General features: G+C 40.8%; 1 protein-coding gene across 2 annotated transcripts; it reads left to right on the top strand.

Moving 5' to 3' along the window:
• The first annotated feature begins 2,454 nt into the window (after positions 1-2,454).
• On the top strand, positions 2,455-14,164 carry polr1c (RNA polymerase I and III subunit C). 2 transcript variants are annotated; one of them, XM_080036933.1, is made up of 9 exons: positions 2,455-2,543; positions 5,145-5,216; positions 6,961-7,068; positions 7,571-7,709; positions 9,866-10,003; positions 11,831-11,983; positions 12,429-12,578; positions 13,232-13,348; positions 13,745-14,164. In XM_080036933.1, the coding sequence occupies exons 1-9, from the start codon at positions 2,472-2,474 to the stop codon at positions 13,858-13,860; spliced, it is 1,065 nt and encodes a 354-aa protein (XP_079893059.1). In that variant the 5' UTR covers positions 2,455-2,471; the 3' UTR covers positions 13,861-14,164. The 2 variants fall into 2 exon arrangements, with proteins under 2 accessions (XP_079893059.1, XP_079893060.1); XM_080036934.1 differs by lacking the exon at positions 6,961-7,068.
• Positions 14,165-16,148: the final 1,984 nt, after the last annotated feature.

Genomic DNA, 16,148 nt, shown 5'->3' with positions numbered 1-16,148 from the left:
GGGGATGTATGAAAAACACCCAATAATACTGGGATTGCTTGCTTCAATGAAAACATAAAAGATCACGGTTTTATGATCCACAAATGGACCTACTCCACTGCCCCCTTCCTATTGCCACGTCTGTATGTTAAAGTCATGCAGCATGTGTCAGATTGTGAGTTGTTTAGTGTCAGCTAAGATAGAACTTACAGTATGTGGTATAAAAGAAGGATCGTCACTGTTGTCTTTGAACACATACAGAAAAGACAATGGAGATCTGAATCAGAGCCACACGGTAAACCACTGTGGGAAGTATTATATTATTAGTGCCATGATTCTTCATGTGTCTAAAATATCATTTCCCCACTGGAACACAAGCTCATAACTGAATGGACTGTCAGCAAACTGTTGGGTGTCCTTGCTATTGGGTGAAAATGTAGTTTAACAGACTTGAGGTTTTATCTACACTTAGCCTCTGTACATTATTCCATGACTTTCATTTTGTTTAAGCCTTGAAATAATAAAACATGTGGAAGTTAACTTCAGGTGGTTTCTTAAGAACACATTTCCTGTTAAACAGAATTGTCTACGTTTAACACAGGCCTACATCATACATAGGCCTACTATAGGTACATCAATCATTTACAGGTATTGCAATTTTAGATTGAAAGAGTTCAACATGTGAAACCTCCATTATTCCTGTTACCTTTACGTCTGCTTGGAGTACATATGTTCAGCAGTCATCTTCTCAGTCGATGTCTATGTATAAGGTAAAGTAATCTGCAAACATTTTGGTAGTTCTCTTGCCATCTTCCCTTTGGGCTTTATACATTATGGCTGGTTTGTAACTACAGCAGTAAATGTTCTCTTGTTTGTGTAGAGGCCCTCTGTTAACATATTCAGGTTCCACAGGATTTAATGTGTAGTTCTAACTGAGATTTGTAGTGCTGTTAATGTGTTCTCAAGTGTGTGTATTCAGCAGACATGTGTCTAAGTCTTGATGCCATGCAGCAATAAAATGACAGAAACTCTTGTCTTGGTGGATGTTGGGCTGAGTTGCAAAGGTTAAAGATGAACAAACATGAATTTCCACTAGATAATTACAAAAAAGCGTTAGTTAATGACATGTGATGGTTTGGTAGGCCTATAGGCCACTACAGTCACTCGAGGTAACTACGAAGATCAAGGGCCTATCATGAGCCATTAAATAAAATCACATTGTTTTATATTTTTGTAACTTTGTGACTCACGTGGGCACCACATCAGCTTATAAAAATGTAGAAGAAGTAGTGTAAGTATAGTGTGTGTGTGTGTGTGTGTGTGTGTGTGTGTGTGTGTGTGTGTGTGTGTCATAAATACTGTGATGATAGCTAGCTCAGAGAGGGAAAAGTCACTAGTCTATGTTTTGCACTCTAGACATAGGCCTACGTAGAAAAGGCAATATACAAATGCTTAATGTCAGACCGCCTCTCAGGGGGCCTACAACATATTTCAGGCCCCGGGGCTAGTGGCAGGTTGAGGTGTGGGCCTATGGGACAGAGAGATGATGACAACTATTCTTAGGGAATTAGGAGTAGGCTACAATGTTTTTCTTCACGATCGCTTGTCTGTCGGTAGGCAGAAAAAAATGCTGGTCTTACACAGGCTAGTCTATAAACCTGTATGAATCGCTGACTCCACCATAGAAAAGGCTTTATGTATGAGTAGTGTTTGTTCCCCACTCCGGAGCAAAAGGAAGTGCAGAAGGCAACAACAGTTGGATGCCAACTGCCGTCAAATACGAAGAAGAAGAAATGTAGGCGGAGCTACCAGAGTAAATAGCATTAAAGAAAGAAGTAGGCTAATTAAAAAGTGGCAAGACATGTGGGACAGTGAAATCACTGGAAGAAATTATTATAGGCCTAATATACAAAAAAGTGTGAGTGCACATGGTGGAAAAATAGAAGGGAGGAAACAATACTCACGAGAATGAGAATAGGACATACAGGACTAAATAAAACTCGCTCTTTAATTGGGAAAAGTGGTACGGATCGATGTGAATGTGGCAAAATAGAAACTGTGAAGCATGTGTTGATGGAGTGTGAGAGGTTGGGGGAGAGAATGAGGTTGGCTGGTAGGCTACAAAGAGCAGGACGAGTGTGGAGTCTGGGTGGCATATTCATCTCGGGTACAGCAGGGGAGGGTGTAACACCTACACAGAAAGCAGTGATCGCATATTTAAAAGACACAAGATTATTTAAAAGAATTTAGTATTTATATAGCCTACCCCCCCCCCCCCCCCCTCCCACACACACACACACTTTTTTTTTCTATACATCTATCTAATTATCTGGCAATTTATTTATTTATTTATTGATATACTTTTCCCTTGGTAAACCAGAAGATATAAATGCGGTTGTTACACTCCGGTACAGTTGGTGGCGGTATGCACCAAAAAAGTTATGGTTGCAACCCGCCAATAACCGAAAAGAAGAAGAAGAGTAAATAGCAAAATGGCGGCTTCCATGGAGAACGTGGAAGAAATTCGTAATCGAATAATACTTGGGGAATTTGACATAAAGAATGTAAGTTTGTTTTTATCTCTGGTTTTAATGACGGCATCGCCTGCTCGCTACAACGGTCTGCGTCTGAACGTGACTGACAGCTCGTCAGCTCCAGTAGCTGCGCGCGCTGCATGTGTGTGACATGAGGGACCGTGTATCTTTTGATAGGGTTTAATGAATGAATCTAAAGTGAGAGAAATGAGCCCGAAGTCTGAATGTGTTAACACGATGTTCTGCCATCAAAAACACATGACTGTGTGACTGTGTGCACCATACCTTCAGTAGTTAAGCCCAAAAAAAATGATATCAAACAGACAACACTATGATGCCACAAGAATACAGAGGTACAGGAAAGCAGCATATCATAGCCCACTGCATGATAGTTAAAGGTAGAGTCAGTGATTCTGGAGAACGCGTGTTGTTAAAATCAGTGAACATCTCCTAAAGCTGAGAACACACCGGGCGCGTTGGCGCTTTGGGCCAAAGCGACCAACGCGCCCGATCTGGCGCGTGGTCATTTTGTGTCAAAAAATGGTCCAACGCGCCCAAAAGCAACGCGCCTACGTCATGGCCTACGTAGATGAGCCCGCACGAAACTTATTTCCCCCCGCTTTTTCTATTGCTGATCAACCATGGCTGAGATAATCCCCATCGCTGCGCTCTATCTTTTGTGGGAGTCCGAGGAACGGAGCTACGCAGCTAGTCTCCCCCGATATATTTATTCCCCTAATCAACCATGGCTGCGATCAGATCCGACCCGACACAACAGCGTTCATGTCCACACAAAAACAATACCTACACGGCCAACAATTGTGCCAAAAAACAAATAAACAGCAAGTGAACGGAACAAATAGCCTTAAAACAGCATTGCAGATTCACGCCACTCGGAAATGAACACAAACAGCAAGGCAGCACCATACCAAACACATTTACAGCAGCATTGTGCACAGGGCAGTAGAAAATAAAGGCAAGTAGCCTACATTACCTGGCTGTGACGGGACCGTGGCTGGCGTAGATAGCCTATAGGGCAGGCATGAACACCGGTGCTTCGCTGTACTCGTTGTGAAAGTTCCCCGGATTTAGCCGTTATGTTTGGGTTCATTATATGGAGGTGGTGGCCGCACACAGCCGGGTGAGTTAGCTAACGCTATCCGACCGGTGCTAACTTGGTTTATCGGCTTAAGCACAGCCACACATATTCACTGAATTAACCAGGAAGCCCATTCTCCTGGCTCACTTTCCCCACCCGAGCGGCTTCATATCACCAGCCAGCCGCATTAACTCCACGGTGTTTATACAGTCTCGCACACACAGCGGTGATTATTTGCTCCTGGTTCACTTTCCCCACGTCTTGTAACCCCGAGCTGCTTCATACAGCACCAGGCAGCCAGCCGTAAATACATTTCCTACTCGGTGTTTGCCTCTGTGTTGTCACGGTCTCGCACACACAGCGGTGATTATTTGCGCCTCCATTTTGTCTCAGATTTTTCTGTCCTCCGGCTCTCTGCCAGTGACGTAGGGTCAAGCTCACCGCTGATTGGCCAACGCGGCTAAACGTCACGCGCCGGAGCGTTGAAAGTTCAATATTTTCATCTTTTTTTTGAAGCTTTGCCGGCGCGGTGACGCTTTTTGACGCTTTGCCGGCGCGGTGACGCTTTGGCAACGCGCCCAAAGTGCCCAAAGCAACGCTTTGCCGCGGCCAACGGATCCTCGCGCCCCAACCAATGGTTCCCTATGCAAAAATAGGATTTTTCAACGCGCCCACCACACCCAACGCGCCCGGTGTGTTCTCACCTTTACAATCCACTACCTGGCTGTCTGTCAGTAGTAGTACTGTGGTGTTGAGGTCAGGACTCAGTGCAGGCCAGTCAAGTTCATCCACAGCAAACTCTCACCCTTCTTTATGGACCTTGCTTTGTGCACTGGTGGATTGTTCTTATCCCTGGAACTACCAAGCCCAGCTCCTGAAACACAACCCCATCCCATAATCCCCCCTCCACCAAACTCAGACAAGTACCGTTCTCCTGGCAGCCTCTGCTCCAAACCCACGCCTGCACAAAGTCCTGACCTCAACCTGATAGATAGGACACCTCTGGGAGGAATCAGAGTGGAGACTGAGGTCCAGACCTTCTCGTCCAACATCAGTGTGTGACCTCACAAATGCGCTTCTTGAAGAATGGTTGAAAATTCCCATAAACACACTCCTAAACCTTGTGGAAAGCCTTCCCAGAAGAGTGGAAGCTGTTATAGCTGCAAAGGGTTGACCGATGTCATAATGAAACCCTATGGGATGTCACTTAAGTTCATATGCAAGTCAAGGCAGGTGAGCCAATACTTTGGGCAATATAGTGTAGATGTGCACCTTTGTTTACATACACGTTTACAGAGCCTGGGCTGTTCATTAATACTGGATTCTTGTTTAGCGCACACGGACAGGTAGCAGTTTGTGAGGAGATATTCACTCATTTGAAAAAAAGAAAGTGATTTTGACAACCAGTGTTCTCCAGAATCACTGACTCCACCTGTAAACCTGCCTGAAATACATTACAGTAGCCTTAATAAATAATAATAATAATAATAATAATAAAACCTATTGTTTGCTTGATTATTTGTTGCTTCTAGGTCCATACAACAGATTATCCTGGAAACTACCCCGGCTATGATGACACATGGGATTTGGAGAAGTTTAAAAAGGTACATTTCATTCATTTTAGACCTAAGTATGTTTTTGTCTGTAAACCATCTGTTTCACTGTATGTATGTATGTATGTATGTATGTATGTATGTATGTATGTATGTATGTATGTATGTATGTATGTATGTATGTATGTATGTATGTATGTATGTATGCTGTCCCTGAAAGGACTATTTAAATTTAAAGTGTTTTTCTTTGTCATGGTCAAAAAAAGGACAAACTAAACGTTTAAAATGTTTTTTCATATTCATATAAGTTTACAAAGTAAGGGCGCTCATGAGGACTATTGGGAGAGCAGGAAAAACATGCGGTTCTAGTTTAATGGGTCTGGATGAAATAATAATATATTAATTGAAAATACATTAAGGTGTGTTATGAGATGACAGAGAGGCTTCAGCTAAAATGATTTAATTCCAGAGGCTTAAAGATCTCCTATTATACTATTTTTCTGCTCTTAATTTCTCATTAAACGTTAAACTCGTTAAACATGACTATAAATCATTATAACAACGTTTATAGGTCATAAAAGTTGAAAAAGCATAATGGGTGCTCTTTAACATTTTTCTTTATGAGTTGGTATCACTAATGCTCCTTATATACTATGTATGCTAATGCTATATAGACTTTGATCAGAGTTCATATCCTATGCTGACAGAGTGAATAAAGCATGTTGAAATGAAATACTGATAGTATTTACTTATTGATTTAATGTTGCTGTGGCAACCCATTATGTGCTAAGTAGAAATACAAAAAAATATAATGTTGCATGTTTAAGGAAATTACGTTTTTGCGTTATCATTTTAACTGGAAAAAGATTGAGTCAGCACTCAGCAGTAGTGTCAGTAGCATTTTAAGTTGTATTTCTTTTTGCGTGCATCCTTCTTTCTCTCCTACACATCCCTTCATTTACGATGCACTTATGCAAAGTTTATAAAGAAAAATGTGAAGCCTCTTGAATTAAATCATTTTAGCTGAAGCCTCTTTCTCTGCCATCTCATTACACACACACACACACACACACACACACACACACACACACACACACACACACACACACACACACACACACACACACACACACACACACACACACACACACACACACACATCAACTAAAACCACACTTTTTTCCCCCTCTCCCAAACACAGTCATCATAAGCGCTCTAACTTTGTAAACGACTACTTCTTGTTGCATTTTTTCGTTTCTGTTTTCTAGTGATTCAAATTTTTTAGTTTTTCAGAATACAAATTGAAAATCAACCCGCTTTTAAATTTAGGCTGTCCCTTTTGACCCTGATGAAAATATTGTATTCCAATTTAAATTTTCTGTATTTTAAAATGAATATAAAATAACCAAAATATACGCTAACCAATGAACAACATATGAACAAATCCTTCTGTAATGACCTTCAGAATAGTGCTAAGAATGATTATGGAAAGTTTACTTGATGTAAGTGCTTTAGAAGTTGACATTTCAGGTTCAGAGTATTGGACAAAAACTAATGTTGACATAATGGCTTAAGGATGGTTGTATAGGAGAAATACACAAACGCAAACACACAAGGTTTAGTCAAATACACACCTAAATGTACATTTTGAAGTATAAAAGAATACATTTATTGGAAGATAAAAAACAAAAATCTTAAAATTGACCAGTGCTTGGAAAAAAAAAATGTTTTTCGTGTGCGTGTGTGTGTGTGTGTGTGTGTGTGTGCGTGTGTGTGTGTGTGCGTGCGTGTGTAGAGCTTCAGGATTGATATAGTGCAACTGGATGAAAACAGTATGGAGTTTGACATGGTGGGGATAGATGCCTCCATAGCCAACGCATTCAGGAGGATCCTACTAGCAGAGGTGGGCTTCCCATTCACTCCTGTGTTATCAGTGTGTCTGTAGTGTCTCATATCCATACCACTACTTCAGGTCACTTAAAGACCTACTTCCCGGGTAGAAATATGAAGGTGTATTGAACTCTGAGATCCTATGTGGTATAAATGTGCAAACATTTTAGAAATCGGTTCATCATCCTAGCCTAAGGAAAAAGCAGAACGAGTGCCCTACATTTTACCATGTGTGACATCACACTAGTAAAAATGTAGGGTTAGGATTAACAGGACAGCTGGGCCAAGGGAAGAAAAACCTCATTCATTATATTATATTAGCGATTTTATAATGATAGAACGCGGGTTCCGTATGGGTGAAGTATTCCTTTTAAAACGCTGTTTGCCTTCTCCTGACCAGTTTGTTTCATAAGAGACGTGCGTATGACACTCTAAGAGGAAGGAGTCTTGACATTCTTCATTTCATAGCAATGTTAATATTGTTCGGGGTGTGTGTCGTGGGTCTTTGCTTGCAGGTGCCCACCATGGCTATAGAGAAGGTCTTTATCTATAACAACACATCCATCGTCCAGGATGAAGTGCTGGCCCACAGGTTAGGCCTTATCCCCATCAAAGCAGACCCACGCCTGTTTGAGTACAGGAACACAGTCACTGGTAAGACGAAGCTGGACAGCTCACACACACCACAGTAGACATCATTATTCCAGTATTGATTTGATCCAATGTTTGATCCCTTTAAACCTTCCCACAAATTCTCCCCTGGTCCACGGTATTACTGTCGAGTAAAACCTATTTCTACTTCAACTGTAGCTTATTGGTTTTTAGTTTCTGGCCTAACGCTACATTTTACGAGATTACATTGAACTATTCACCATGAAGTTACCTTCACCAAATACTCATTTTTACTGAACAGCGCTTGAACACATCACAATGTAACACAATGCAACCAACCAAACCACTGCATGTCATTTTTTGCAGTGTCGTTTTTGTTGAGGGACCAACTGGTTGATGTTGGCCATCTTTTTTTAAATCTGATAATCCCTTCTGAGAAGAGGCTGTCACGTGATGCATAGCGAGTATGAGAGCTTCGTCAAACTAGCTTTGTCCTCTTTAGACTGTCTCTTTATTCGACACATTAGGGCTCCATCATTCACAGGAGTTCTGTCATCACTTTTATAGGATCTTCAAATTGGTGCTGCTACTGGACACAGACACACACACAGTCTGAAGGCATTTATTATAAACATGCACCGCGCATTACACAGCACATTATTTTCATGATGGTAGTTAAAGGAATACCTTAGCTATTTATAAATATCCTGGTGTACAGCATTACTGCCCAACCCTAGTTTATGACTCATCCATTTTTTTTTTTGCAGAAACACACAGTGATGTCTTCTTTTACAAATCAGACAGCAGTCATGTTTCAGTTTGGCTTTTAGTCAAGTTACGTACAGAATAAGTTTGAATCGGCTACAGCTGGTACAATCTGCAACTGGTGACCTTAGTGAATGTAGTCAGGAAAAAAACTGAAAGCGACTTTCAGCTCTGGCAAAACAGCTCCATCTAACTGCTCAAAACATCATACAAAAATAAATCACAAAATGACAACAAGTGGACACTGGTCAAATAATTTTTCATATTTCCCATCAGACATTAATAACCCTTCCAGAAAAAAGGAAGATGCCGTAAAAGTCAGAGTGCTTTTCTAGTCCGTCTAGAACATGAAAGCTGTTTACCAGAGATAGTCCTATCAGAGCAAACTTTAATATAGGAGCTAATGTTCAGGGGGAGTCTTCTGGTTGTGATTGTCAGAAAGGGAGCACCACATTCAAAACAATCATAAATAACTGTTAGTGTATTTGGAACATGGATGTAACTTTGGGATCTTCTTCCATCTCAGCCCAACATTTAAAATGACAAGATTGTCAAAAAAAAAAATTCCAAATTGTTCAGAAGTACAGGCCTTTCACATCAGTGTATATTCAGTTTCTGTTTATATCATAGCCTCACTTAAAGACCTACTTCACTGAAGGTGTTTTGAACTCTGAGATCCTATGTAGTATAAATGTGCAAACATTTTATAAATCGGTTCATCCTAGCCTGAGAAAAGGCAGAAAGAGTGTTTTATGGTCTCACTGTCTAACCCCACATTTTCAAATGTGTGACATCACACATGGGGAAAATGTAGGGTTAGGATTATAAACACAGCTGGGCCAAGGGAAGACTGAGGGAAGAAAAACCTCATTCATTATATTATAATAGCGATTTTATAATGATAGAACGCCGGTTCCCTATGGGTGAAGTATTCCTTTATTAAGTTGTATGATGCTTACACTGAATACTCCAAACCAAAATATGCCATGTTTGTGGGCATCGTTCATTTCATCACAGGGGACACATTTAAATAGTCCAATATAATCTTAATTTCATGCTCTGTTGTTGTATGTCTAGGCCTAGGCAGTGGCTGGGTGCACCATGCGTTTGTAGGGAGAACCTCGACCAGGGTTTGGCTTTATTTATTTATTTGTATTTATTTAACCTTTATTTATACTCGAGATATAATTGAGGGGTGACCAACAATACATACACAATATACAATGCAAATACATCAAATACACAACAAGCTGGTAAAGAGAAACATTTTAGACAGAGGTGTAGAGTACAATATGGCCTAACTAAAACAGTTACAGGTAGATTTAAGGTGGTATGTTTAGATTTGGTTTAAGGATATCATGGTATTCATTTTAATGTGTTGCTGTAAGCTGTTCCAGGAGTCAGGGGCACTGAAGCTAAAAGCTGTCTTTCAGGTGAAGCACCCGCAGCAGAGGAGGAAGAAGGTTCAGAGATCGATACAATTCAACTGCAGCTCAAGATCAAATGCAGCAGGAACCCCAGAGCCAGCAAGGACTCTGCAGACCCACGAGAGCTCTATCTCAACCACATGGGTAGGCTTAGTTAGCAATGGAGTACACACTAACACATGCTTGTTCAATTAGAATCACTTAAGGAAAGAGACTGTGAATATGGCTGGGTTAGACGTTTTATATACTATCTATGAGTTAGACGTAGGGCTGGGCAATTCAGCGAGCATGAATGGAAACCAACATTCATCAGACCCTTAAACTGGCACATGTCCATTATAATGGATAATATCAAAATATGTGTTTACTAGATATTCAAGTTATTTTCTACCTTTTTCAAATAGCAATATTTTAAAATGATTTGATTTGTAAGAGATCCATATCTACTGTTTTAGAGAACTTAAAGCGGCTACGAGTAACATTTAAATATCTTTTAAACAGCCTCATGTTTCCTCTGATAATCATAAATTACCTTTAACAGCAAACGAGACCATCAGTGCAAAGAAAGACGTTTTTAAATAGTTTTTATTACTCCTTTTGGTCTGGTCGCACACCCAGTCCGATTTTCGGTTCGCTCGTGCAAGCTCTATGGTCACATATCCGTATTGGTCGCAGATTTCAGTGTGGCGCTGCAACGTGAATTGAGAAGCCTATCCCTCCAGGTGAGGGAAGGGGAGCGGGAGCCTTGTTTGATACAGTTATTTGTCGTCATAATGACTGATAACAGGGCTGAACCATCAAAGAAAAAAAAAGAAAATGCAATGAAGAAAAGCTAAAAGGGAGAGTGATATAGGCTACGGGGGACGAGGGCGTTGCTAAGCAACGTGTATACAATTTCACGAGAGCAAAACTAGACTGCAGTGTTTACTCCTAAATGAATGAGCGGTTGGTACTAACACAAAGTTTGCTTTGCTTCACCATCATCAGATAACCATTATCTGAAATAGTAATTATTTACAACAACATAAACACATTACCTCATCGTGATCCATACTAACTGCCGTCTATCGTTCATTCGCTTTCTGTGAGGAGTCGGACACGGTCGGACACGTAATCTTTCAGCTCCGTGAGAGAGAGTAGTTAGGTGACACTGCTCAACTCATTGCAATCAGGTGTGTGTGGCAGTGACTGGCATTAGTTGATGCAGTGTCAAAACCACTCTCACGGAGCCGAAAAGAGTCCTCACACTTTCAACACACGGACATGCACTATATTGCTCCCTTCTCAGTTCACACTCACGCGCCTGGCACGCGCTTTGCGACAGCGGGCGTCGTAAAAATACTACCGCTTTTGTCCAAAGGGGACGCCAACGTGCCATGTTACTCGTAGTGGCTTTAATATTTACTTCAAAACTGAAATGTGACATTTTCATTTCAAGCGATGCTTTGATTTCAGTTGGAAATATTCAATGAATAAGCGTAGTTCATCAGTGCATTTCCTTCATTTATTTTTTAATCAAAGAGATAAGATATTTACTATTTCATTGGATAAAATATCCAAGATGTAATAGTTGAGCATATCTACAGTACAAACCTTGTCAGTGAACTTTGACGGCAAAAAAACAAACTAACCCTGGTTTCCAATCCCCATACTTCCCTACTATTTAGTATGCCAGAAAAGATTTAGGATGTCCCAATTGCAAGTTAATTTTAGTATGCTGAAAATACACTTACTCCAATAGCATTTTGGAGTATACGTCTTTATTCTTGACATTTCTCGGCATAATGAAAAAGAAATCTTCCTCATCTGATTTTTTTTTCTCTCCCGTGGCCCTAAAACTATTCTGTACTTTAGTATGTAGTGTAGTAAAAAGAAAAAGTATGTGATTTGGAACGCACGGTAATTGTTTTTTGATGTAAGGTCAAATGGGCCCGGCCCTAGTTAGATGATGACTGGTTGTGTTTGTCCCAGTGTATTCCAGGGACATAAAGTGGGTCCCCATCGGGAACCAGGCGGATGTGTTTGCGGAGCTGGCCATCGGTCCGGTTCATGATGACATCCTGATCGCCCAGCTCAGACCAGGACAGGAGCTGGACATCGTCATGTATTGTGTCAAAGGAGTCGGTGAGAGCTCCTCAGAGTCTGTCCAAGTCAATTCACTTCAAAGAACTTTATTGTCTCTCACATAGTGACAGAATATTGCCTTAGGTTTGAGGCTCAATCTACTTAAATACATCATAAGACTCGCATAAAATCACACAAACAGTTCAATAAAACAGTAAGAGCACATGTGTAAAGCAAAGCTCCATTTAAAAAAAGGTCTATTCGCTCTTGTTTAAAGTGCATACTGCAGTGGGAATGAAAGATCGCCAGCTCAGTGCAAAGGATACTCATATGGAAGGGGAAAAGGGCTTTGTATGTTACATTTTGTAATAGGTGTGAAAATCATTTTTTCTGGCCTCTGTTTACGAAAAAAAGTATAGAGTTGATTCTTGATCTTGGTTGGGGCACCCTGATATCTTTGTAGTGAGTATTTCCTGCTATCATAGCCCCTTGTGTTCTTTCCCAGGTAAGGACCATGCTAAGTTCTCTCCCGTGGCCACAGCCAGCTACCGCCTGCTGCCTGAGATCGTGCTGCTGGAGCCTGTGGAGGGAGAGAAAGCAGAGCGCTTAAAACGCTGTTTCTCACGAGGGGTGATCGACCTGGAAGATGTCAAAGGTGAGAGAGAGTCAAACAGGATGAAACCCTCTAAATACAGGGCTCCAACACAGTCTGGAAAGATTGGAAAATGCTAGATTGATTTTCAATCTTGTTTTCAAGGTTTTTAATCAGATAAATCACAGGGTAGCTTTGGATTAATCACTATGAATTCTACCATTCGAAATATGCCGTGTGTCTCTTATTAATCGTCACACGTCTGAAAACTGCAGACATTTTAGTCCTCTGGTGCTCTGAACAGAGCAGACAATGTTTCTCCTGTTGCTTCCGACAGCAACTGCCGCCAGAGTCACGGACGCGGCTGTTAGCAGGTGAAAACATAGCGGGCTGCTATGTTTGGCTGCATGAAGCTGCCCACTGCTTTCATATCCAGTGCTGGTCCTGGGTCAGACATAAGGTTAGAGTGACGACGCGGAGCACCGCTATCATGCACAGTGCAGATCCTGGGTCTGCCACAACGTCAGAGTGACTATACTATCGCGTTTAAAACAAAATGTATAATGGGGTAACCTTAGTTATAATCATGAATTCTAACCAGTTTCTTCATTTATGTGACAGATTTCTGCTGAGTGTTGTTAGGATGACGGAGGAGTTAAATAAACTGTCCATTGTACAGTGAGTTCCTGAGCTCGTCTCACTGTTTGTCCACACAGGGACCAAGGCTGCCAAGGTCGTGAACAGTCGTCTGGACACGTGCAGCAGGGAAGTGCTCCGACACGACGACCTGAAGAATGTGGTGAAGCTGGGGAGAGTGAGAGACCATTTCATCTGTACGTTTCACACATACCTTTCTCTTCATGTAAACGCAAACTGCTTTAGAGACAATACTCTGTAATCAGTTGAGGGCTCGTCTAGTGAGGAACAGTTTGAAATGTTGATAAATGAAGGCGAGACACTGCAGGTGAACAGGGTAACATTCTGACTTATAGATATCATCATGAAGCTTTGTGGATTACTTGCTTAAAACAATCTTTTTTTTATTTATTTTTTTAGCTCAGAAATGTTACAATGTATGCAATATTTACCTAATTATGTGTGTATGTTAAGTTAAGTGGATGTAAGTGCTTTAGAAGTTGAGATTTTGGCTTCAGAGTATTGAAGAATACTAATGATGTGAGTAGTTAGTTCTACTGTATATCAGCTGATGTGTCTCTTCTCTCACACAGTTACTGTGGAGTCGACTGGCATCCTACCTCCAGATGTCCTGGTCACAGAAGCCATCAAACTCCTGATGGCTAAGTGTCAGAGGTTTATCAATGAACTGGGGAATCCCCATTCATAACACAGCTTCTGGCAATGAAACGGGCCCCAGCCTTATCAGTACTTGCATTGTTGATACTGTTTTCCCAGTGAAATTTGCTCTGTTAAAACTTGGCCGTATTGAGAAAACCTATACTGAATCTTCAGAATGCTGATTTTATCATGGTTGGTAGACTTACTTGTAAGTATGTATATACTAGTATTTTGTATGCCATTCTTGAGTTATGAGCGCAGTCTTCCCTAAATAAAACACATTACAAGCTATTTCTACATGGCTGCTTGTCTTTGTGCTGCCAACATCCTGTCAGATACAAACACACTTTGCACCTACAGTGAGTATTATAGGGGAGAACGGGGTAAGTAGGCACACTTTTTACTCTAGTGAGAATTGCTCATCACCAAAACATCTGTCAATAGCCATTCCTACATTAAATTGAAGCTTAAGGTGTTGGCTAGAAATGTGTGTCTCTCTTTTTTTCCAACTTATTGTAATGAAGAAGTAATTTACCATCAAAGATACTCTGACACATTGTGACAACCAACCCCATCAAGGGGTCAGTTGTCACACACTATGGGGTTGTTTGTCACAATGTTATCTTAATGGGAAAAATCTTAAAAAGAAGGCAAGGAGGCAGAACCAAATTTGAATGTTTAATTGCATTGTCAAGTTGACAAATAGGCCTACATAACGTTCTGTAGCCTTGGCAGCTGGTCTAGTTTGGGATGCACTGGGTTGTTTTGATTTTGTTGCCCTTTTTTCTTTTGCTTGCTAGCTGCCTTTTCCTGCTCTATTCTTTCCTTCTCTGGGGTGTCAGTGAGGATACAGCTTGACAATTTATTTCGTTATTGGGTTCCTTTTCTGGCTGCAGCCTTGAGATAACATGTGACAACCAACCCCCCAAAAAATTTGACGACCAACCCCAACTTGAATTTCTTGCTAGCATCAAGGCCAACAACCATCTGACAACTAATTAGCTTGCTAACCACAATCTAAACTATAGTTTACCCTTCACACTTTCTGAGGGTAACAAGTGTTTTGTTATAAACCCATTGTGTAAAAGCCTAGAAGAAAAATACTGAGAAGCAAAATATTTTGAATTTGACATGAAAAACACAAAACATCCTCTCACCTGAAATGCAGCTGTCTTCCACCAAGGAAGTCTATGTATGTGACCTCTGATCCCAATTCTGGACCTTTTTTATATCAACATTTCAGAGCTAGCGCGCTCTGGTGGCGAGATATAACGAATGTGACATCCAACCCATGTGACAAATTACCCCATTCTCCCCTACTTGCATTACTGTATTTAAGCCCAACATTGGTATATCACCTCAGCCAACATTAATATTAGTTTAACATATCAGTTTATTACCGATATATCGGTTTAAATGTTGGCTAAAAGAGGAAATCACTAAAGACTGCTTGTTCTAACCTCTCACAACATGAAAGTCCTGGACACAGTAACAGTCCGTACGAACGTTTCATGCGCAAATCCAGGATTTATCCATATCTCCGTACCTGAATTTCTTCTTATTCTGTGAACAAATTTAGAACTTCCTCAGACCATGCATATGCACAAATTATACATGTTTGACTGTCTTGTAAATACACACTTTTTAACTAAATATATATCACATTAAAACCACATGCATTTAAAAAAGGCATATAGAATAGTTTTTAACTGTTAATTTAATAATGTATTGAATAACCATGAAATGTATGCAATTTCAGCTTCATAGGTTCTATAAAAGCTGTCAAATAAAATGTAAGAGTATTGATTTGATTGTAAGCAATAAAGAAAAATATAATCTTAGAATTACGCAATAAATGACCTTTGGGTGACAGTCCTTGTTGGATTTCATCACTACCTCCCTCATGTGTTGGCAAAATGCCACTGATGGCCGTTTGTCAAATGATTCCAGTTGATAAAGGACTGACAGATCAGGTGGGCCCTGTGCCTCATTCATTTCATAGTTTTGCTTTTGATATCAAAGCATTTCACCTGAGCCACGTATCTCTTAGGTGACACAACATTTAACGTTTCCCACCTCACACACCTACAGTATTATCAAATGAAGGCCACTGATACTGTCCCTCAAGTGAGCTCCTCTCTGGACCCACATCAGCCAGAGATCGTAGTAGAAGACGCCATAATCTACCTGCTCTAGTGAAGCCACTCTCACCTGAACAAAGCAAACAGCACTGTGAGGATCATGTTCTGTAAATTCTCCACTGTCTTAAACAGGCTAACACTGCTGTGTCTTTAGTCCCAAAAGATGAAGGTAGCCGCCTCCACTACCGTAGTACCC

Source organism: Ammodytes marinus (genome assembly GCF_949987685.1).
Source record: "Ammodytes marinus genome assembly, chromosome: 11".
NCBI classification, from domain to species: Eukaryota; Metazoa; Chordata; class Actinopteri; order Uranoscopiformes; family Ammodytidae; genus Ammodytes; species Ammodytes marinus.
Note: the sequence above shows the minus strand (reverse complement) of the source record. Positions and strands in the feature narration are given on the sequence as shown.

Coding starts and splice junctions, on each gene's coding strand:
- polr1c (XM_080036933.1), top strand. CDS start 2,472: ATGGCGGCTTCCATGGAGAACGTGGAAGAAATTCGTAATCGAATAATA. Junction 7,710..9,865: donor GTACAGGAACACAGTCACTG/GTAAGACGAAGC, acceptor GCTGTCTTTCAG/GTGAAGCACCCGCAGCAGAG. Junction 12,579..13,231: donor CGACCTGGAAGATGTCAAAG/GTGAGAGAGAGT, acceptor TTGTCCACACAG/GGACCAAGGCTGCCAAGGTC.